Consider the following 24,355-nt stretch of genomic DNA (forward strand, 5'->3'; position numbering starts at 1 on the left):
AACTGGAGACATACAATAGAGAGATAGAGGAGCTGAGACAGAGGTTGGAGGAGAGACAGAGAGAGACAGAGGAGCTGAGACAGAGGGAGGAGGAGAGACAGATAGAGACAGAGGAGCTGAGACAGAGGGAGAAGGAGAGACAGAGAGAGACGGAGGAGCTGAGACAGAGGGAGGAGGAGAGACAGAGAGAGACGGAGGAGCTGAGACAGAGGGAGGAGGAGAGACAGAGACAGACAGAGGAGCTGAGACAGAGGGAGGAGGAGAGACAGAGAGAGACGGAGGAGCTGAGACAGAGGGAGGAGGAGAGACAGAGAGAGACGGAGGAGCTGAGACAGAGGGAGGAGGAGAGACAGAGAGAGACGGAGGAGCTGAGACAGAGGGAGGAGGAGAGACAGAGAGAGACGGAGGAGCTGAGACAGAGGGAGGAGGAGAGACAGAGAGAGACGGAGGAGCTGAGACAGAGGGAGGAGGAGAGACAGAGAGAGACGGAGGAGCTGAGACAGAGGGAGGAGGAGAGACAGAGAGAGACAAAGGAGATGAGACAGAGGGAGGAGGAGAGACAGAGAGAGACAGAGGAGCTGAGACAGAGGGAGGAGGAGAGACAGAGAGAGACAGATGAGCTGAGACAGAGGGAGGAGGAGAGACGGAGAGAGACGGAGGACCTGAGACAGAGGGAGGAGGAGAGACAGAGAGAGACGGAGGAGCTGAGACAGAGGGAGGAGGACAGACAGGGAGAGACGGAGGAGCTGAGACAGAGTTTGAAGGAGAGACAGAGAGAGACAGAGGTGCTGAGACAGAGGGAGGAGGAGAGACAGAGAGAGACAGCGGAGCTGAGACAGAGGGAGGAGGAGAGACGGAGAGAGACGGAGGACCTGAGACAGAGGGAGGAGGAGAGACAGAGAGAGACGGAGGAGCTGAGACAGAGGGAGGAGGAGAGACAGAGAGAGACGGAGGAGCTGAGACAGAGGGAGGAGGACAGACAGAGAGAGACGGAGGAGCTGAGACAGAGTTTGAAGGAGAGACAGAGAGAGACAGAGGAGCTGAGACAGAGGATTGAGGAGAGACAGAGAGAGACGGAGGAGCTGAGACAGAGGGAGGAGGAGAGACAGAGAGAGACGGAGGAGCTGAGACAGAGGGAGGAGGAGAGACAGAGAGAGACAGAGGAGCTGAGACAGAGGGAGGAGAAGAGACGGAGAGAGACAGAGGAGCTGAGACAGAGATTGGAGGAGAGACAGAGAGAGACAGAGGAGCTGAGACAGAGGTTGGAGGAGAGACAGAGAGAGACAGAGGAGCTGAGACAGAAGTATGAAAGAAGGGAGAGAGAGAGAGAAGAGGAGCTCAGACAGAGGTTGGAGGAGGAGTGGAGGAGAGAAGAGGAGCTGAAGGAGAAGATGAGAAAGATACTGAAGGAAGAGGAGCTGGAGAAAGAGACAGAGGAGCCCAGACTGCCTGTCAAGAGGAGGAACAGTTTGGACATCACCCCTCCTGCCAGTGAGTGTGATTGATGCTGTATTACTGAGTCACTGATCTTACTGGTCACCAAACTGAGAGATTCAACCATCTTGTGTCCTGTTAGGAATTAAAATCATACTGTCCTCCGCTCTGTACTGCGTTACTAACACAGTGGCACACAGATCTGTGTCTGTTTAAATCCTCTGTGCTGTAATTGAACTCTTTTCTCTCAGGGAGATTAGATTTAATCCATCACACAGCAGCTCAGTCTCTGTAATCTGTTCCTCAAGACTGTGGGACCAACACTCAATCAATCAAGGTTTATTGATCGATGCACGAACAGTACAGCACACAGCGGTGTTATCAGCATTGAAATCTGCGAGCTCGTTAAAGGCTCGTTAAGAGGGATAGAAGAGTTGGAGGACAGGAATTTATAGGGGTTAACATTGGGATACAACAGATTACACAATTGCAATTCACAGATTGTGTGGGAAGTAACACAAGGATAGGAGGTATTTGGGTGTCCTGACAGTGGTAGGGAACAGGGTAGGAGGTATTGAGGTGTCCCGACAGTAGTAGGGTTCAGGGTAGGAGGTATTGAGGTATTTGGGTGTCCTGACAGTAGTAGGGTACAGGGCAGAAGGTATTTAGTGCTCTTCGTAGGTGTCCTGAGAGTGCCAGTGCCCCCTGTCAGTTCAAGGAGGTAACTGCAGGTGTCTGCTGTGGTTGGCTGTTCAGCAGTCTTACTGCCTGGGGGAAGAAGCTGTTCTGACACCTGGTGGTCTTGGTCTGATACTTCAGTACCGTTTTCCAGATGGTAGTAGAGAGAGCAAGTTGTGTTTAGGGTGACTGGGGTCCCTGAGGATGGACCTGGCCTTCTTGAGGCATTAACACAGTAGATATCCTCTGTGTTCAGTAGCGCAGCCGTTAGTGTTCTGAGCCAGTGTCACCACCCTCTGGAGGACCCTGAGCTTGGTGATGAACCTTGAGGGTACGATGGTGTTGAATGCTGAGCTGTAATCAACAACAACATTCTCACATACGTTTCTCTTTCGTCCAGGTGGGAGAGGGCAGTGTGTAGACCAGGGGCGATGGCCTCCTCAGATGATCTGTTAGTGTCAAAGGCAGCTCTGAAGTCCAGCAGGACAGGAGTGGGTGAAAGAGCCCATCAGCAGATCATTAGAACCCCAGACAAGAGCTGTTTCTGTACATCAGTCTGAAGGACTCGTCACAGCTTGTCTACAGATCAGCGAGTCTGTGACTGAACAGCAGCAGCCTGTTGTAGAATCTGTGTCAAACAGGGTGAGATGGAGAATTACTGAACAGAGTGAAATACCAGCAGGATGATTGCACTGGACTGCACACTCTCCTAGAGTGCTGTTCTTCACTGGGGTGAAGAGATTATCTCTCCTTCTTCAATTAATGTCTTTCTACACTCTGCCCCTGTAACAGTACAGTACTGCAGCATGACTGTTGTTGCTTGAGGCCAGTATATAAACACAGACTTTTCAGATGAAACTTGAGTCACTTTGAAAAAATAGATCTGACACAAGGAAAAATCATGATCATCAGGTAAAACTGTAGTTAGCTGATACTCAAGGTTAATTCCCAGATGTTCATTCTGTAAGATTCCTTCATAATGACTTTTAAGTTTTGTCTCTTGAGCAAACTGAACCCCTCTTACCTGTGGAGAGGTTGGTCTCCTCTCATGCGTAACCTCCCTGATGCTCCTGTCTCTTCTCCTGTTGCAGTGAGTGAAGTCGAACCCAGACTCCAGCCCCACCCCTCTGAGCTGAGACTGGTGCTGCTGGGCAGGACTGGTGCTGGGAAGAGCGCAGCAGGAAACACCATCCTGGGCTCAGAGGAGTTTCCCTCTGAAGCCAGCAGCTCCGCGGTCACTCAGGAGAGCCGGAAGAGGACAGGACAAGTGTCCGGGAGACGGGTGACTGTGGTGGACACTCCAGACTGGCTCCACGCCGGACTGTCTGAGGGGGACAGGAGACGGGATGTGGGGCTCTGTGTTAACCTGTCTGCCCCGGGACCCCACGCCTATCTCCTGGTGACCCCGCTGGGCCGATCCTCAGGGGAGGAGAAGAGGACACTGGAGACAGTCCTGGAGATATTCGGGGAGAGGGCCCTGGGACACACCATGGTCCTGTTCACCCACGCTGATGAGCTGACTAGCAGGACGCTGAAGGAGTCTGTGCACACAGGCAGCAGGGAGCTCCAGTGGCTGCTGGAGAAGTGTGGGAACAGGTATCACGCCCTCAACAACAAGGACAGGGGCAGCACTCAGGTCACAGAGCTGCTGGAGAAGATAGAGGAGCTGGTAGCAGGAAACAAGGGCAGCTACTACAGCACTGAGACGTACCAGGAGGCCGAGTCCCAGATCAGACAGAGGCAACTGCAGATCCTGAGGGACAGAGAGGAGAGCAAACAGAGGGAGGAGGAGAGACTGAGGGAGAAGCACCAGAAGGAGCTGCAGAACCACCTCCGCAGGATGGAGGAGGAGATCCAGACACGAGAGGAGAAGATCAGAGCGCTGGAGGAGCAGATAGCAGAGCTGGAGGAGAGGCTGAGGGAGGAGAGGGATGAGGGGAGGAGGAGAGAGCTGGAGGAGGAGCTGAGGAGAGAGAGAGTGGAGAGAGAGAGGCTGCAGAGAGAGGTAGAGGAACTGAGAGAGGAGCAGGAGAGGGAGAGGAGAGAGAGGGAGGAGACACACAGAAGGGAGATGGAGGGGCTCAGGCAGCACCATGAGGAAAAGGCCAGAGAGGAGGCAGAGAGAGACAGAGAGACTCTCCAGCAGGTCAGTGTGTTGACAACACAGTTCACTCCAGCAGGACAGGAGCACAGGAGCTGCAGGAGGGAGATCGAGGAGCTGAGAGAGACAGTAGAGAGATACAGAGAGACAATAGAGAGACAAAACACAGTGATAGACAGACTCACTGTGTGGCATCAGAGACACACAGGAGATACAGGAGAGTGATTGAGGACCACAAGCAGCACATCGAGAAGAAGTCACAACATAGTCTCACACACAACCTGAAGGCACTCAAGAATACAAAACCCTCAGACACATAGAGAACACACACAATGAGCAGACACACACAGCCCGCAGACACACACAGCCCACAGACACAATGAGCAGACACACACAGCCCACAGACACAATGAGCAGACACACACAGCCCACAGACAGGAGAGAGAAACAGACAGGAGATCGAGGAGCTGAGAGAGAGCTGAAGACACTGAGACAGGAGCAGGAGAGGGAGAGGAGGAGCTCAGGCAGTGTTATCCGAGTGACAGAGAGACACAGAGACACTGCCGCAGGTCAGTCACTGATCCACACAGTCTTTCCCAGCGGGAGAGGAAGATACTTCCTGGACACAGAGTGAGGACTTTCCACTGAAACACTGATCTCTTCCTCGTAAGAGATCCGACTCACTGAAAACCAGCCCTTAGTGTCCCATGTGAAGAAAACTAATTTTAAATAATGTTCTATTTTGATCATGTTTGTATTTTGCTATTCTTTGTGTATCTATATAAATGTCATGAATACTTTTGGATATAATTCTGACATTGTATATTTGTATGTAACAGAATATATTGTAGCATTTACAGGTTCTTCTCAGGACAAAGGACCAGTGGAGACGCAATAAACGAACCAGGCTTTATTCTTTATCAACCACAGAATATACACACACATGACGGAACACACACACATCTTTAGGGTGGTAATTACTTAACGACTTAACAACAAGCTATACAGTACACTTATAAGACACTACTATGACATTATTTACACAGGTAGGGTCAGCCGCTGGTCATCGTGCTGACCCTCAGACTCTCCCTGGCTACAACTCCCAGCATGCCCAGCGGTACTATGAGCGCCTAGGGGCGCTTCCTCCTCCGTACCATTACAGTACAGTATGTGTATCTGTGTATATGTGTACTTTATTCTCCTGAGCCCATAATCAAAGAGCAGAACCGGCTCGTCCGGCAACTGGGACTTTATATCTCGTAACGGCGACTTACAATCTCAGAATCGCGACTTTATTTCTGGTCATTGGGACTTTATATCTCGCAATTCCGAGTCAGAAAAGTCATAATTTCGAGATCTAAAGCCGAAACGGCGAGAAACCGCGGCGCGTTTTTTTTTCTTTCCACTCCCTGGCGGACACGGCTTCCACAGAGGAGGGAGAGAAATGGACTTTAATGTTTTTATATCGACTTTATTCTCCTGAGCCGGTAATCAAAGAGCAGAACTGGCGCCAAAACCCGCTTCCGGCTCGTCCTCCGGATGCCGCTGCGGTGCCGGTTGCTAAGCGACACTCCGAGCCCGAGCGCTCGAGCTCCTCTCGGGGCGGTTTTATTCCCAGCTGAGGAGCTGCTCCTGTCCTGGAAATCCCGGGAAGGACTGGGACTCCCCTCCTGTGGGCTGGGAGGCTCTTCCCGGGTGTTTCCGCAGACGAGGGGAGTCCTGGTGTCCTGGGAAAAGGCCCCCTGTGCTGCGGGCGTCTCCGAGAGAAACGGGCTGTTTGTGTGGGAAGATGCTCTTTCCTCAGGAGGGGAAGAGCCGAGCGGGAAGGAAAGTTCTGGAAGTGCGTCTCCTCTCCGGCTGCTCCAGTCCCAGTGACGGCGACACCGGGACAGGACAGAGGGACGAGCGGGTCCTCTTTCCCACACGGGGGATTAGTGGGGTTTGTTAGGACACAGGACAGAGAGAGAGAAAAGGACACCAGTGGGAGAGAGTCCTGAAGCTCTCAGGTCTGGTCTTGATCCGGGTTGGTCCCAGTCCCAGTTTACACTGGTTTACAATGTGGGACTTCTGCCCTGACACGACCCCACAGGTGTGTCTCCACAGGAGACGGGAGTCCTGTAACGTGTAACCCTACAATATTTGATCTCCTGACTGTCTGTTATTCTCCCCAGTATAATCCTCTCAGTCTGGTATGAAATACCAGCTCCTGTCAGTCAGCTCTGTTACAACAGGCAGGATCCCTTTAGTCCTGCAGGGCTTGATTCCGATTTTTATTCAACTTCTTCTCTCATAATCACCTTTGTTTTCCAACAGCGTTTCTGTATCATTCTAAAGAAGCGAACAATAGGTTTCTACTGCTGTACTTCAGCTGGAAGGAGGTAAAAACACACGTTCCTGTTTCTCTTCAATACCTGGTCCTCTAGGCTGGTCCTCTGTCACATCAGCTAAAAAGTCACTTTTTAGGTTGAGTCCTGAAACTGCTGGACGAATCTCTGTTCTCATCACATCGCAAACTGGAACCACAGCACCTCCAGCGAGCCTGTCGAAGCCAATACAGCCCTGCTCCTCAGAGAAAGAGGCTCTCTTTTCCCCAGTGACTCACTGTCGGTGCTGCTCTTTCCCTGAATCTGTCCTCACTCGTCCCCTGAGCTGAGCGGCGAGGACAAACGAGTGAAACTGTGTCACAAGAGTGAGTGTGGATTCTGCGTGCTCCTGCTGGGGGTCGCTGGTGCTGGTGTCTGTATGTGTGGAGTCTGCGTGTTCCTGCTGGGGGTCGCTGGTGTCTGTGTGTGTGGAGTCTGTGTGTTCCTGCTGGGGGTCGCTGGTGTCTGTGTGTGTGGAGTCTGCGTGTTTCTGCTGGGGGGGGGGGTCGCTGGTACTGGTGTCTGTGTGAAATGACTGCTATCCTTCCTGATGGTTAGAGATCAACTCCGCAGCCTGACAGTCCTGCTGTCTCGACCCGGTCCACTCTGTCGGGACCAAACCAGGGAGCCACGAGCTGGATCGGCGAGATTTAAACCGGCTCACTGTTCCTGAAAGCGCACACAGTAGGTGGGCAGAGACAGGGGGTGGGGGTCAGGTGTCATTTTACTGAGGGGTGTTGCCGCCACCTACAGCCCTTCAGCGCCCTCTGCTGGGCCACACTGGGAATGACACCCACAGGGTTCAACTCGCTCGTTAATTAGTCGGACGTTAATTGGTCCCGGCTTCATCAGCAGTTTCCTGAGAGGAGCCAGGGTATCGGCTTGTTCCCCCCTCCCACCCCTCTCTGTGTACAGTAGAGCCTCCTGGGCAGCTTGTGAACCCTGGGTCAGTCACTCAGAGGGCTTTTAACAGCCCTGTCCGGGGAGGAGGGCTCCCGAGAGCGTCACTCGAGTGTCCCTTAAGCCCATTGGAGGAGAGGGCTGAGGCGGGACGTCACTCCACCGTGGTGGAAGCCCATTGGCTGAGAGGGGACAGGGGGGCGGTCCCTGCGAGAACGTTTGAAGTTTGAATTCCTAACGGTCGCGCTTCCCGCCTTTCCCGCCGTGAGGGCTCCTGCCCAGCCGCGGTTTCCCGAGTTTGAACTTATTTTATCATTAATAATTGGTTTTAGTCAGCTTTTTATTAGAATACACAAGATTTCTTCTTTCCCGCCCTCATGGACGCCGTGTCTCTGCGTCGCCGAGCTGAAGCCACAGGTCAACCGCGGTTTGAACACGTTTCTATCACTCAATTCGTGTGTTTCAAATATAATGTCGTCTAGAGCAGCAGTTTGTTCTTCACGGACGTAGATATCGGCGTCAAAGAAGTGGAAAAGTGTGCGTTTGCGTCAGTGTCATCAATATCATATGCAATCTGTATTGTAACGCTATTATAATATAATACTGCGTCAGTATAATCGGTCTGACAGAGTTTTCGCCAGGCTGGGGCTCTTCAGCACGTTTATACACCTGTTAAACTTGACTGAGTCCAAAGTCAACGCGTTTCTGGACGTTTCTGCGCACCGAGAGGACGTTTGCTGTTCGTGTTGGAGACGGAAGATGTTTCCCGGGCTGTGGCGGTGAGTGGCGACTTGTCCCTCCGTTTCTTCATTGAAATCGTTCAGTCCTCAGGCTGATGAGAAAACAGTCATAGGAGTGAGAAAATGTCTGTGGTGAAATTGTGTAAAAGTGTGTCTTTATCATTGAGCTCGACGGGTTTGAGGTAAAATTGTGTCAAAAGTGTTGGTTTATCATTGAGCTCGACGGGTTTGAGGTAAAATTGTGTCAAAAGTGTCGGTTTATCATTGAGCTCGACGGGTTTGAGGTAAAATTGTGTCAAAAGTGTCGGTTGATCATTGAGCTCGACGGGTTTGAGGTTAAATTGTGTCAAAAGTGTCGGTTTATCATTGAGCTCGACGGGTTTGAGGTAAAATTGTGTCAAAAGTGTCAGTTTATCATTGAGCTCGACGGGTTTAGGTAAAATTGTGTCAAAAGTGTTGATTTATCATTGAGCTCGACGGGTTTGAGGAAAAATTTGGTCAAAAGTGTCTGTTTATCATTGAGCTCGACGGGTTTGAGGAAAAATTGGGTCAAAAGTGTCTGTTGATCATTGAGCTCGACGGGTTTGAGGTAAAATTGTGTCAAAAGTGTCGATTTATCATTGAGCTCGACGGGTTTGAGGAAAAATTTGGTCAAAAGTGTCTGTTTATCATTGAGCTCGACGGGTTTGAGGTAAAATTGTGTCAAAAGTGTCGATCTATCATTGAGCTCGACGGGTTTGAGGTAAAATTGTGTCAAAAGTGTTGGTTTATCATTGAGCTCGACGGGTTTGAGGTAAAATTGTGTCAAAAGTGTCAGTTTATCATTGAGCTCGACGGGTTTAGGTAAAATTGTGTCAAAAGTGTTGATTTATCATTGAGCTCGACGGGTTTGAGGAAAAATTTGGTCAAAAGTGTCTGTTTATCATTGAGCTCGACGGGTTTGAGGAAAAATTGGGTCAAAAGTGTCTGTTGATCATTGAGCTCGACGGGTTTGAGGTAAAATTGTGTCAAAAGTGTCGATTTATCATTGAGCTCGACGGGTTTGAGGAAAAATTGGGTCAAAAGTGTCTGTTTATCATTGAGCTCGACGGGTTTGAGGTAAAATTGTGTCAAAAGTGTCAGTTTATCATTGAGCTCGACGGGTTTAGGTAAAATTGTGTCAAAAGTGTTGATTTATCATTGAGCTCGACGGGTTTGAGGAAAAATTTGGTCAAAAGTGTCTGTTTATCATTGAGCTCGACGGGTTTGAGGAAAAATTGGGTCAAAAGTGTCTGTTGATCATTGAGCTCGACGGGTTTGAGGTAAAATTGTGTCAAAAGTGTCGATTTATCATTGAGCTCGACGGGTTTGAGGAAAAATTGGGTCAAAAGTGTCTGTTTATCATTGAGCTCGACGGGTTTGAGGTAAAATTGTGTCAAAAGTCTATTTTTATCATTGAGCTCGACGGGTTTGAGGAAAAATTGTGTCAAAAGTGTTGGTTTATTATTGTGCGCGACAGGTTTGAGGTAAAATTGTGTCAAAAGTGTCGGTTTATCATTGAGCTCGACGGGTTTGAGGTAATATTGTGTCAAAAGTCTATTTTTATCATTGAGCTCGATGGGTTTGAGGTAAAATTGTCAAAAGTGTCTGCTTATTGTGTAATAATAATTGCTTACACTCATATAGTGCTTTTCTGGACACTCCACTCTACGCTACGCGCTTTACAGAATGAGGACTCCCCTCCACCAACACCGAGGTCATTTATCATTGAGGTTAAAATTGTGTAAAAGTGTCTTTATCATTGAGCTCGGGGTGTTAAACTTTATTTTATATAGCGCCTTTAAAGGTGGCTTCTCAAAGCGCTTAACAGGATGACAATAACAATAAATAAGAAGAATACACAAGATAAAACACAATTACAATACACAGAGGAGACTGTGGAAGGTGGTACTAAGAAGAGCAGAGGGGTGAAGAATGGAACAGTTCAGTAAAGGCTTTTCTGAAGAAGAGGGTTTGAGTCTGGATCTGAAGGAGTTTAGAGAAGGTGACCCTCTGATATCCTTGGGGAGAGAGTTCCAGAGCTTGGGTGTGGAGCAGGAGAAGGCCCTGTCACCCCAAGAGTGTAGAGGGGCTTGGGGGGACAGTAAGGAGAGCAGAATTTGAAGAGCGAAGGTTGTGAGGTGGAGAGTAGGGCGATAATAGTTCAGACAGGTACTGAGGTGCCTAGCCATGCATAGCCTTACAGGTGAGCGTGAGGATTTCAAAGTCCACATAGAATTTAACTGGATGCCAGTGCAGGGACTCCAGGATAGGAGTGATGTGGTCACTTGCACCAGACCTGGTCAGGATTCTGGCTGCTGAGGTTTGGACAGACTGCAGTTTGTTCAGAGTAGATTTTGATCCCCCTGCAAGTAAAGCATTACAGTAGTGAATTTGAGAGAATACAAATGTTGATCAGCTTTTCAGCCACAGTTAGTGATAGCGTAGGGGGTAGTCTAGCGATATTTCTAAAGTGAAAAAAACATGTTTTGATGATATGCTGCACATGTGGGTCGAATGTTAAGCCAGAATCAAATATAACTCCAAGGTTTTTCAATTTTGATTGAAGCTCAAGTACAGAGCCATCTACAGACAGGGTTACAGGACTGGCTTTACGAAGTTGATGGGGGGTGCCAATAAGCATGACTTCAGTCTTGTCGCAGTTAAGATGAAGGACGCTTTGAGTCATCCAACTTTTTACGTCAGAGATGTAATTAGAATAGAGACAGCCACATCAGTGTCAGGTTTGGTATGGATGTATAGTTGAGTATCATCAGCGTAAAAATGAAAGCTGAGGCCATGTGATCTTAAAAGCTGACCAAGTAGGAACATGTAAATGCTGAAGAGCAAGGGGCCCCGTATTGAGCCCTGAGGAACACCAGACTTGACAAGACCAATTTCAGACCTGTACCCATTGAAAGAGACAAAGCGATCGGTGAGGTAAGATTTGAACCATTTGAGGGCAGTGTCAGAAACTCCAAACACAGTCTCAGGACGAGAAAGTAAGATGTCATGGTCAACAGTGTCAGAAGCGGCACTGAGATCAAGAAGGATGAGTATAGAGAGGGAACCAGAATCAGAAGCTATTAGATGATCGGTGGTGATGTAACTGGAGTGTGACAGCACGTTCTAGACTTTTAGGAAGAAAGGGTCAGTTGGAGATGGGGTGAAAATTAAGATTGTCGAGAGCCATGTTAGGCTTTTTTGGCAAGGGGGTAATGGCAGCAGTTTTGAGGACCGCTGGTATAACACCAGTGCTCATGGATTCATGTATAATATTGAGGACAATGGGACAGGGAGAAGAACAGGACTGGAATAAAGTGGTGGGAATGGGATCTAAAATAGATGTGGTGAGTTTCATGTGTCTAAAGTAGTTTGTTGAGGGATGCTGAGTCAAGAAGAGAGAAGCTGGAGAGAAGGGAACCAGAGAAGTTGGATGAGGAGGGAGGAGGTATGGAAATGATATGTGCAGTGGAGAGAATGTGATGTGCGTGTTGAAGATAAAATTGTGCAAAAAATGTTTTATCCTTGAGCTCGGGGGGTTTGAGGTGAAATTGTGTAAAAGTGTTTATCAATGAGCTCGGTGGGTTTGTGGTAAAGTTGTGTAAAAGTGTCTTTTTATCATTGTGTTCGGAGGTTTTGTGGTGAAATTGTGTAAAAGGGTCTTTATCATTGAGCTCAGGGGGTTTGTGGTGAAATTGTGTAAAAGTGTCTTTTTATCATTGAGCTCAGGATGTTTGAGGTGAAATTGTGTAAAAGTGTCTATCAATGAGCTTGGGAGGTTTGTGGTGAAATTGTGTAAAAGTGTCTATCATTGTGGTAAAATAATATTTTTATCATTGTGCTCGATGGGGTTGTGGTCAAATTGTGTAAAAGTGTCTTAATTATTGAGCTTGGGGGGTTTGTGGAGAAATTGTGTAAAACTGTATTTTTATTATTGTGCTCGGGGGGTTTGAGGTAAAATTGTGTACAAGTGTGTTTTTATCATTGAGCTCAGGGTGTTTGTGGTGAAATTGTGTAAAAGTGTTTTATTGAGCTCGGGCTGTTTGAGGTGAAATTGTGTAAAAGTGTATTTTTGTCATTGTGCTCGGGGGGTTTGAGGTAAAATTGTGTAAAAGTGTCTTTATCTTTGAGCTCGCAGTATTTGTGGTAAAATTGTGTAAAAGTTTCTTTTCATTGTGCTCGGGGGGGTTGTGGTGAAATTGTGTAAAAGTGTCTTTATCATTGAGCTCGGGGTGTTTGAGGTAAAATTGTATAAAATACCTTTTATCGTTGAGCTCGGGGGGTTTGAGGTAAAATTGTGTAAAAGTTTATCATCGTGCTCGAGGGGTTTGTGGTGAAATTGTGTAAAAGTGTCTTTTTATCATTGAGCTCGGGGGCTTTGTGTTAAAATTGTCCAAAAGTTAATCATTGTGCTCGAGGGGTTTGTGGTGAAATTGTGTAAAAGTGTCTTTTTATCATTGTGCTCGGGGGGTTTGTGGTGAAATTGTGTAAAAGTGTCTTTTTATTATTGTGTTTGGGTTGGTTTGTGGTAAAGTTGTATAAAAGTGTCTATCATTGAGGTGAAATTGTGTAAATTGAGCTCCTGGTGTTTGAGGTAAAATTGTGTAAAAGTGTTTATCATTGTGCTCGGGGGTTTGTGGTGAAATTGTGTAAAAGTGTCTATCATTGTGCTCGAGGGGTTTGTGGTGAAATTGTGTAAAAGTGTCTTTTTATCATTGTGCTCGGGGGTTTTGTGGTGAAATTGTGTAAAAGTGTCTTTTTATTATTGTGTTCAGGTTGGTTTGTGGTAAAGTTGTGTAAAAGTGTCTATCATTGAGGTGAAATTGTGTAAATTGAGCTCCCGGTGTTTGAGGTAAAATTGTGTAAAAGTGTTTATCATTGTGCTCGGGGGTTTGTGGTGAAATTGTGTAAAAGTGTCTATCATCGTGCTCGAGGGGTTTGTGGTGAAATTGTGTAAAAGTGTCTTTTTATCATTGAGCTCGGGGGCTTTGTGTTAAAATTGTGCAAAAGTGTCTGTATCATTGAGGTAAAATTGTGTAAAATAGTTTTTATCATTGAGCTCGGGGGGTTTTTGGAGAAATTGTGTAAAAGTGTCTATCATTGAGGTAAAATTGTATTTTTATCATTGTGCTCGACGGGTTTGAGGTAAAATTGTGTTAAAGTTTCTTTATCATTGAGCTCAGGGGGTTTGTGGTGAAATTTTGTAAAAGTGTATTTTTATCATTGTGCTCGAGGGGTTTGAGGTGAAATTGTGAAAAAGTGTCATTGAGCTCGGGGGGTTTGTGGTGAAATTGTGTAAAAGTGTCTATCATTGAGCTCGGGGGGTTTGTGGTGAAATTGTGTAAAAGTGTCTATCATTGAGCTCTGGGGGTTTGAGGTGAAATTGTGAAAAAGTGTCATTGAGCCCGAGGGGGTTGTGGTAAAATTGTGTAAAAGTCTTTATCATTGAGCTCTGGGGGTTTGGGGTGAAATTGTGTAAAAGTCTTTATCATTGAGCTCGGGCTGTTAGTGGTGAAATTGTGTAAAAGTGTCTATCATTGAGCTCGGGGGGTTTGTGGTGAAATTGTGTAAAAGTGTCTTTTTATCATTGTGCTTATGGGGTTGTGGAGATATTGTGGTTTTTGGGTGTAAAAGTCTTATTGTTCACACGTTGCTGCTGTGATGTGGCCTTTCGTCTGTAGGTGGCGCTCTCTCCAGTCTTTTTTAAATGTACCAGTCTGTACACATCCTCAGTCAAGGGGAATATCTAATTAGTTACTCTCCAAATAGCATTTTTGTATGAAACATTTAAAGAAATCGACAACCACTTTTCAAAACGCACAATAACACAGACTGGCATGTTTGACAACGAGTAAATAAGACGCAGGCGAAAAGAAAATTCACCATCACTTTATGCATGTTTACTGTGACCTGTCCTGATCATGAGAAGTCTCAGACGCGTCTCTTCACCAGACAGTTAATACAGCAGTTCTACATGGGACCGGTGTGAGAGTATGTGGGTAACAGTGATGGCTCTCTCTGCTGTACTGCTGTGGCCCTCCCTCCTGATGACAGAATCGTCTCACACTTCACCTTCACAGACACAAGCTCCATGTGTTTGTGGTGAAATTGTGGGTCTGTTGGTGTGAAAGTGTCTTTATTATTGAGCTCGTTGAACTGATCTCGAAGGCCACTTTAATTTCAGTTGGCGTCTGACATTTTGAGTGAAATTGTAGTTTTGTTGGTTTAAATGTGTTTGTTAAAGTCGAAGTGCGTCGCTTTGCCCTTCTGGTTCTTGCGGCAGGGCAGGCCCGCGGCTTCGATGTCGCCCAGGACAGGGATGTCCTTCCAGTCCACAAACGTGACGAGGATGTTCTCGGCGATGTCCTTCCCGAAGATGGAGAGAATTTAGGAGTATCAGTGCGAGTCAAGAGTTCACAACAGGAAGAGAGTCCTCTCGGATTCACTGACTGTCCCTTCTGATCCAGGATGATCCACACTTTCTCCAGCAGTGTGATATGAAGTCAATATTCTAAAATACAGGAAACAGGGATCCTGAACACGCAGAGGAACCCAGATGTCTGCACCAGCGTGAGAAACACAGTGGACTCTAAACACAGTGAGCAGCATCACACCAGATCCATCACGAGCCCATAATCATGACGATGGTGTCAAAACAGCAGCCAGGTCCTCTCAGAAGATCAGACAGTTGTATTCAACAGTTTGTACCACCTGTGATACTGAGACAGACACATCTGTCACTCTGAATACCTGAGACTGGGGACTCACTCTCAGGGGGAGATGAGCCTGATGAAGTTAGGAGAACCAAAGTAAGTGTTTGTACCTCCAGGAAAGGTGTTTACCTCCACACCTGTGACACCTTTGTGTTGTGTTTGTAGCTGTAGGATACCCATCACAACAAGCTACTGTATAAACACAATTGTAGCTGCTGGAACATCTATTCATGATATACTGTAGATAAGATTTTGTCTCTTGAGGGAATTTTGTATGGACACCCAGCACTCCTGTACATTAAAACAGAAGGGTAAGAAAAAAATAAAATAAAAACATTATTCTATTACAAGAAACAAGAAAAACATCGCACATCACTCCATTGTACATCTGCAGTATAACACATCACAATATGTACCATTTATAACACGTCACAAAACATATCCCACTCACTCATGTTTATTAAAATGCAGGTTATATTATATCGAAATTTATTTCATTTAAGTTTGTTTGCTGATAATTGTTTGCTCTCAATACAATACAAAATAAACCACACATTCATATTCAATAACTGCTTCACACGCACAGTTAAATCAGTCTCCGTATCGACACACCTGTCAGCTCTCCTACCGTCTTATCTCTACTATAGGAGTCCCCGCATTTATTGGAGCCTCGATCACCACCAGTACACGGCAGCCCCACAGAGGAAACTCTTCAGAGTGGTCTGGGCACGTACACTCGTGGAACCCGCCCGTCCTCTCCGTGGACGTATAGGGTTTCCCTGCGAGAGCCGGGCGAGGCGGGTCGTGGACGTGCGAATCTCTCAGGCTGCGGAGGCGCCTATTCTCGCAGTATTACGGCTCTCGCTCCCAGCTGCGCCTCCAGTTCCTCCGCATTCCCGATTCCCGGTTCCTCCGGTTCCGCTCCTTTCCTGTAAACTGCGTTCGGACCTGCGGACCGGAGCCTGCAGTCCTGCTGGAGCGGTCAGAGCGCCGGCCCGGCCGCACCAAAGGTGAGGAGAAACTTCTGAACTCTTCTCTCTTCTCACGGTGTGTCGGTTTAGCGAGAAATGTTGGATTTTCGGTCCTGAAATCGGGAAATTGCTCGCAAGTCACGCTTTCAGGGTATAGAATCAGCTCCTGAAAGCTCATCGTACACCGAAGTTTGTTTAAAACATCCGTTTCTTTTAAACCGTTTATACATCCCCGAACAATTTCTCTCTCCTCATCCGTGTGGTCTGGAATACAGCTTTGTGGAGAAACTCTCGAAAAACAGCACGTTTGACTCTTTTTACACACGGAGTTTGTTTATATATATATACTTCCTCATTTCTGCGCAGGTAAATTAACAACCCTGAAGTGAGATGGAAGATGGACATTAATATTCATCTCGTATAGCGCCTTTAAAAGAGGCTTTTTATCGTGCTCTGCAGAGGAAGACTCCGCAGCGAGAGGAAACAGCAGATTGACACAGGACCCGTGAAATTAAAGCTCTTTTATTAAGGAAGGTTTACAGTCTGGATGTGAAAGACCTCAGGGAAGGAGACTCTGCTGTCCTTGGTGATGTTTTTACCTGTTTCTCTAAATCTTAAATACTACTCGTTTATTTTAAATTGTTTTTGCACGTTTGTTCCCCAAAAGAGTATGTGTTTAATGCACATGTGAAGTATTAGCTCTTCTAAATACGGGCACATTTCAGAAAACACTTGACTCAGTGCTGCAGGTTCACAGGGGAAGTGAGTTTAAAACGGAGTCTTTTTCAGTCTATTCGCAGTTAATCATTGTATTGAAGTGCGATTTGTCTCAGTTACTTTTAAAATTTCTGGATTTCCTGAGCCTTTCACCTGCAGCAGCTGATGGATTGACAGAGCAAGCCTTTTATTGGAACAACACGAGTCACATGAGAGTTTACACGTGAAAAGTATTTTCATGTTGAATGTCTCCAGAGTGAAGAGATGCGTTACGAATTTTCCTGGCGGTTTATTAAGTTTCATTTGTACTGATCCACCAGGTGGCGCCAGAGCAGAGTCTTCATCCCTCAGGTGAGCTCACCTTTACCTAAAGAGAACAGGAAGTCCTTCTCCCTCAGATCAGCAGGAAGAGAAGGAGAGAGAGAGATGGCGTCTGAGAGTTCAGCGCTCAGCCCTGGTGAGTTTTCTCTTGTTCTGCCTGTCAGAGTGTCGGTAAGGGAGTCACTGAGGGTCTCTTCTCTGTCACAGAGCACAGCAGCAGCTGGAGAAGTGTCTTCCTGTCTGCTGAGAGTTTGTTCTGTCTGTCAGACACACAGGGTCTGAACTAGGAGAGAGACAGGAGCTGGTTTACTTTCACTTTCTCTTGTCGGGGATCGGAGATTGGTACTGTAAACTCAAGCTGTTTGGAATGTACTAAATATTTTAATCAGGTGTTTATTTAAGGTAGAATGATTGATGTAAAACCTGACTGTGTGCTGATGGTACTGGATTCACACTGTTAGTATTCATGATGCTCAGACACGCTCAGATATGAACATTTCCTGTTTGTTGCTCAGGGGCCGTGTTTATTGTACAGCTGATAATACCAGAGAGGAATCAGTACAGATGAACAACAGAGGAATTTATTTGGCCCGTAATTAGTAGTGATTCCAGGTTCTCCTGTCCTGACTGGGCAGCTTGTTCCCCTCTCCCACCCCTCTCTGTGTACAGTAGAGCCTCCCACTCCTGATTTTAAGTCTTAGTGTTGCTTTGAGTTTCAGTGTTAATTCTGAGGAACTCTGAGGTGTCAATATCTAACTGGTCTTTAATGATGACTGACTGTCACTGAGGATGTTGAATATTTTGTATATATTTATGGTTCACTATCTTCACCCTGTCAGTGTGGGACACTCCCTTCAGACTAAAGGGACTCAGTTCCTCCAGCCTGTCAGTTTCACTGTTTTTAAACTAACATCATGCTAATTCTCTTCAGTGTGGATCACAGTAGATAGTTTCTAAGCGGTTTGAAACTATACAACACAGATTTCCCAGCCAGGTGGCTGAGTCCCAAACACTTCTTTATGAAATGCGACATTTTAGACTCACTTCTGAAGAATCGGGACGAACTGAATGATTTTACAGTTTTTATATTGTATGTATTTTCAAAATAAGGTGGTATAAAGGTTCATACTGAGCACAGGAGTCCCATATGTGTCTGAACTGCCATTGGATACTCAGTGTTAGGGGGACTCTACAGGGCCCTCCAGAAGTATTGGCGCCCTTGGTAAAGATGAGCAAGGAAGACATTGGAAAAATGTCTGTGTTGTTTATCAGATGAGAGAAATCTAACCTTTCAGTGAGGTTAAATTATTCTAAGAAAAAAAATCCTGATGAAAAAAAAACATGTACTATTGAGAGAACAGTTAAAAATAAAAATATATATATATTTTATATAAATTGTAAGAATACAGAATAAGAATGTTGTAAGAATACAGTTTGATTAACTAACATTAACAGAAGGTTTTTGTATACTACAGAGAATACACAGAAAAATAATCTCAATAATCTGTGATTTTCCTCTCTCACAGGGCAGGGACAATAGGAAAGATATAGAGATGTTTTATCGTGAATTTTAAATGGAATGAAGAGGGAAGATATCTGTGATGAGAACTTTATCATGTAAATAATCTGTGATCTTTCTCTCTGACAGGGGAGGGACAGGCTGATTCCCAAGAGGCACCACAGCGTCTCTCAGAGATCAGGATCGTGTTGCTGGGGGAGAGAAGGTCTGGGAAGAGCTCAGCAGGAAACACCATCCTGGGCAGAGAGGAGTTTGACACAAAGGGAGTAACTAAGGAGTGTGTGAAGAGACAGGGTGAAGTAGCTGGGAGGCAGATCACTGTGGTCGACACTCCAGGCTGGGGTTCCTCTTTTATAAGAAGGGCTGATCCACAGCGTGTCAGAAAGGAGGTTGTGTGCAGTGTGTCTCTGTGTCCCCCAGGACCCCACGCTCTGCTCCTGGAGATTAATCTGAACTCAGACACAGACTGGAGATCAGTGAAGGAACATCTGGAGCTTCTTAGTGAGAGAGTGTGGAGACACACAATAGTGCTGTTCACCTGGGGGGACAGAGTGAGACACACAACCATTGAGCAGCGCATTGAGAGAGGAGGGAAGGATCTCCAGTGGCTGGTAGAGAAGTGTGGGAACAGGTATCATGTTCTCAACAACAAGAACAGGGGTGACCACACTCAGGTCACAGAGCTGCTGGAGAAGATAGAGGACATGGTGGCAGGAAACTATGGGCTGTACTTCACTACTGACATTGACCAAGTATACACTGAACTGGAGACATACAATAGAGAGATAGAGAAGCTGAGACAGAGGTTGGAGGAGAGACAGAGAGAGACGGAGGAGCTGAGACAGAGGGAGAAGGAGAGACAGAGACAGACAGGGGAGCTGAGACAGAGGGAGAAGGAGAGACAGAGAGAGACAGAGGAGCTGAGACAGAGGATTGAGGAGGAGAGACAGAGAGAGACAGAGGATCTGAGACAGAAGTATGAAAGAAGGGAGAGAGAGAGAGAAGAGGAGCTCAGACAGAGGTTGGAGGAGGAGTGGAGCAGGAGAGAAGAGGAGCTGAAGGAGAAGATGAGAAAGACACTGAAGGAAGAGGAGCTGGAGAAAGAGACAGAGGAGCCCAGACTGCCTGTCAAGAGGAGGAACAGTATAGACTTCATCCCTCCCGCCAGTGAGTGTGATTGATGCTGTATTACTGAGTCACTGATCTTACTGCTCATCAGACTGAGAGATTCAACCATCTTGTGTCCTGTTAGGAATTAAAATCATACTGTGCTCCGCTCTGTACTGCGTTACTAACACAGTGGCACACAGATCTGTGTCTGTTTAAATCCTCTGTGCTGTAATTGAACTGTTTTCTCTCAGGGAGATGAGATTTAATCCATCACACAGCAGCTCAGTCTTTGTAATCTGTTCCTCAAGACTGTCGGACCAACACTCAATCAATCAAGGTTTATTGATCGATGCACGAACAGTACAGCACACAGCGGTGTTGTCAGCATTGAAATCAGCGAGCTCGTTAAAGGCTCGTTAAGAGGGATAGAAGAGTTGGAGGACAGGAATTTATAGGGTTTAACATTGGGATACAACAGATTACACAATTGCAATTTACAGATTGTGCAGAAGTAACACAAGAAGAGGTATTTAGGTGTCCTGACAGTGGTAGGGTACATGGTAGGAGGTATTGAGGTGTTCTGACAGTAGTAGGGTACAGGGTAGGAGGTATTTAGTGCTCTTCGTAGGTGTCCTGAGAGTGCCAGCGCCCCCTGTTAGTTCAAGGAGGTAACTGCAGGTGTCTGCTGTGGTTGGCTGTTCAGCAGTCTTACTGCCTGGGGGAAGAAGCTGTTCTGACACCTGGTGGTCTTGGTATGATACTTCAGTACCGTTTTTCAGATTGTAGTAGAGAGAGCAAGTTGTGTTTAGGGTGACTGGGGTCCCTGAGGATGGACCTGGCCTTCTTGAGGCATCTAACACAGTAGATATCCTCTGTGTTCAATAGTGCAGCCGGTAGTGTTCTGAGCCAGTGTCACCACCCTCTGGAGGACCCTGAGCTCGTGGGTGGAGCAGTTACCACACCAGGAAGTGGTGCAGCTGGTTAGGATGCTCTCAGTGGTGCAGCTGTAGAAGCTGGTCAGGATGTGTGAAGGCAGGCTGAACTTCTTCAGTCTGGGGAGAGAGAACAGGCGCTGTCTTGTCTACGGGGTTGGTGTGGTGGGTCCAGGTCAGGTCGCCTGTGATGTTGACACCTAGGAATTTGACAATCTGGACCACTGCGGACCCACTGATGTGAATGGGTGCCTGGTCTGTTCTGGTGGTCCACCATCAGCTCCTTAGTTCTGCTGGTGTTCAGAGAGAGGCTGCTGTCCTGACACCATGCTGTCAGCGTTTCTACCTCCTCCCTGTAGGCGGACTCATCACCGTTCGTGATCAAGCTGATGATCGTTGTATCGTCCGCAAACGTGATGATGGAGTTTGTGTTGTTCCTGGAGACGCAGTCGTGGGTGAACAGGGAGCAGAGGAGAGGGCTGAGTTTGCAGCGCTGGGGAACGCCGATGTTCAGAGTCAGGGTGGAGGATGTACTTATGCCGACTCTGGGCATGATGCCCAAGAATAATTCCCAGATGTTCATTCTGTAAATTTCTTTCATAATGGCCAGCAGCCCTATCACCCTGCAACTCCCAGCTGGCAGCCCCAACTGGAGCCCAGCAGGTGTGAGCCTGGCCAGTACCTGCAGCGGAGACTCCTGGGTAAACACTGAGGCTGCTCCTGGGAGAGGTGTGAGTGGGGCCAGCAGGGGACGCTCTCACCCTGCGGTCTGTGTGGGTCCTGATGCCCCAGTATAGTGACGGGGACACTGGACTGTAAACAGGCGCGTCCTGCGGATGAGACGTCAAACCGAGGTCCTGACTCTCTGTGGTCAATAACAATCCCAGGGTGTCTCTTGAGAAGATTAGGGGTGTCACCCTGGTGTTCTGGCCAAATTACCCCCCTTCTGTTTACCCATCATGGCCTCCTAATAACCCCCCTCTCTGAACTGGCTTCATCACTCTGCTCTCCTCCCCACTGAGAGCTGGTGTGTGTGAGAGGACTGGAGCATCATCCAGGTGGGGCTGCACACTGGTGGTGGTAGTGGGATCCCCAGGACCTGTTAAGAGCTGCACACTGGTGGTGGTGGTGGGATCCCCATGACCTGTAAAGCACTTTGAGTGGAATGTCCAGAAAAGCGCTATAGAAGTGTAAGCAATTATTATTATTATTATTATTATTATTATTATTATAATTATAATGACTTTTAAGTTACGTTTGTCAAGAAATGACTTGAGCAAATTGTACTCCTCTTACCTGTGGAGAGGTTGGTCTCCTCTCATGTCTAACATCCCTGATGCTCCTGTCTCTCCTCCTGTTGCAGTGAGTGAAGTCGAACCCAGACTCCAGCCCCGTCCCTCTGAGCTGAGACTGGTGCTGCTGGGCAGGACTGGTGCTGGGAAGAGCGCAGCAGGAAACACCCTCTTGGGCAGCACACAGTTCCCCTCCCGGCCCAGCCTGTCCGCGGTCACCCAGGCCTGCGAGAGACGCAGGGGGGAGGCTGCTGGGAGGCAGCTCTCCGTCATCGACACGCCAGACCTCCTGGACAGCAGGGGGCGCCAGAGGGACGTGTGTCTGGAGGTCCGGAGGTGCCTGCTGCTGTCCACCCCAGGACCCCACGCTTTCCTGCTGGTGCTGCCGGCCAGACGCTTCACGGACGAGGAGAAGGGAGCCCTGCTGACCGTGACCGAGGTGTTTGGGGAGGCTGTCCTGAATCACACTGTCGTCCTCTTCACCCACGGGGACAGTCTGGGACAGGAGACAGTGGAGCAGTACATTGACACACAGAGGAGAGACCTGCAGCAGCTCTTAGAGAGCTGTGGGAACAGGTATCATGTTCTCAACAATATGGACACGGGCGACCGCACTCAGGTCACACAGCTGCTGGAGAAGATCGAGGACATGGTGGCAGGAAACACTCTGGGCTTCTTTGTGGACCAGGATGCAGAGGAGAGGCTGAGAGAAAGAGAGAACAGATACAGGGAAGTGGAGGAGGAGGAGGGCAGGAAGGAGAGGGAGCACCATCAGAGAGCGCAGGAGCTGGAGGAGAGATACAGGGAGCAGCAGCGAGAGGCGCAGGAGGAGAGGAGCAGGACGGAGGAGCTGAGGAGGCAGTGGGAGGAAGGGCTGAGAGAGGAGTACGACAGGAGGCTGCAGAGAAAGGAAGCGGAGATCCAGGAGAGGTGGGAAGGGGAGCTGCAGAAGAGAGTGAAGGAGTTGCAGGAGTCCTCCCAGCCTCAGAGCCTGGAGCCGGGTCAGAGTAAGTACCCCAGCAGTGGTGGATGCCCAGTCAGGGTGGGGTAAATTCTGCGAAGCAACTTCCAGAGAGACAGATCTGCTCACAAGGCTCCAGATCTTTCTCCTGACTCAGGAGTGAATCGGTTTAGTATTGGGACCATGAGGGGCGATATGTGCTTTTTGCTGAGTACTGTTTTAATTTGTTTTTGACACAAAAGAACAGAATATGATTGCATATTAAATTTGAGTCTCTAGCACAGACGGCCAGAATTTCCACAGTTAAACTTTGTCAGACAAGACTTTCAGGTCCGGTCCTGTTAGACCAGGAGGACAGCTGGTCCAGAGGTTCAGGTCCGGTCTTGTTAGACCGCGAGGACAGCTGGTCCAGTGGTTCAGGTCCGGTCCTGTTACACCAGGAGGACAGCTGGTCCAGTGGTTCAGGTCCAGTCCTGTTACACCAGGAGGACAGCTGGTCCAGAGGTTCAGGTCTGGTCCTGTTAGACCAGGAGGACAGCTGGTCCAGTGGTTCAGGTCCGGTCTTGTTTCACCAGGAGGACAGCTGATCCAGTGGTTCAGGTCTGGTCCTGTTACACCAGGAGGACAGCTGGTCCAGTGGTTCAGGTCCGGTTCTGTTAGACCAGGAGGACAGCTGGTCCAGAGGTTCAGGTCCGGTCTTGTTAGACTGGGAGGACAGCCGGTCCAGAGGTTCAGGTCCGGTCCTGTTACACCAGGAGCACAGCTGATCCCGCGGTTTAGGTCTGGTCCTGTTAGACCAGGAGGACAGCTGATCCAGTTATGTTGGAGGACAGCAGGTGTGAGGATGCTGTACCAGGAGAACAGTGTTGAAGTTCTGTGATTTTACAGACATGATGTTCTTTCGTTAGAGGTTGTGCTGCAGCAGGTGTTGGTGTCAAACTTTACTGTGTTTCAGTCCCACCAATGGACTGCAGAGTCCCACTGTGAGCTGTTACAGAAGCCCCTGTCTATACGGAGGAGAAACACAACTTCTACCAAGAATGAGGAATAGGTCAAGTTTATATCCTAACAAGTTTGGTGTTGTTCCTGAGTTGTACAGTTGTACGTTTAAGGACTGAGCGCATGAAGGTCTGTTTTACCCAGAGTGGTGGGTGTCTTGTACAGACTGCTCTGCTGTACTGTTGACATTTTATATCTTTCAGAAATCAGCTGGATAAAGAAATGAGATTCATCATCGTTGATCTCTTGTTTGGTAGTGAGTAGTAAATGTGTCACTTGTGACCTCCCTTCCTGTCTCTCCTCATGTTGCAGTGAGTGAAGGAGACCCTGCAGTCGAACCCAGACTCCAGCCCCGCCCCTCTGAGCTGAGACTGGTGCCGCTGGGAGCCGGACTGGGGGCAGCAATAGGGGCCCATCAGGAGCAGCAGCAGGAACAGTGATAGGAGCTGCAGTAGGAGCTCAGATAGGAGCTTTACTGGGAGGAGAAACCAGAGCAGCACAGACTCACACACAAGAGCGCACACAGCCCGCAGACACACAAGAGCGCACACAGCCCGCAGACACACAAGAGCGCACACAGCCC

The 24,355-nt window shown here is 47.9% G+C and overlaps 1 protein-coding gene across 1 annotated transcript; it reads left to right on the forward strand.

The window, feature by feature from the left end:
- Positions 1 to 442: 442 nt before the first annotated feature.
- Positions 443 to 24,352, forward strand: LOC138242588 (trichohyalin-like). The gene is made up of 9 exons (XM_069198127.1): positions 443 to 1,491; positions 3,204 to 4,434; positions 5,921 to 6,147; positions 14,521 to 14,636; positions 15,801 to 15,997; positions 16,959 to 17,095; positions 18,608 to 19,645; positions 21,884 to 22,819; positions 24,085 to 24,352. Exons 1-9 carry the CDS (start codon positions 537 to 539, stop codon positions 24,210 to 24,212), a joined length of 4,965 nt encoding a protein of 1,654 aa, XP_069054228.1. The 5' UTR covers positions 443 to 536; the 3' UTR covers positions 24,213 to 24,352.
- Positions 24,353 to 24,355: the final 3 nt, after the last annotated feature.

The sequence above is a fragment of the Lepisosteus oculatus genome, chromosome 14 (genome assembly GCF_040954835.1).
Source record: "Lepisosteus oculatus isolate fLepOcu1 chromosome 14, fLepOcu1.hap2, whole genome shotgun sequence".
Taxonomy (NCBI): domain Eukaryota; kingdom Metazoa; phylum Chordata; class Actinopteri; order Semionotiformes; family Lepisosteidae; genus Lepisosteus; species Lepisosteus oculatus.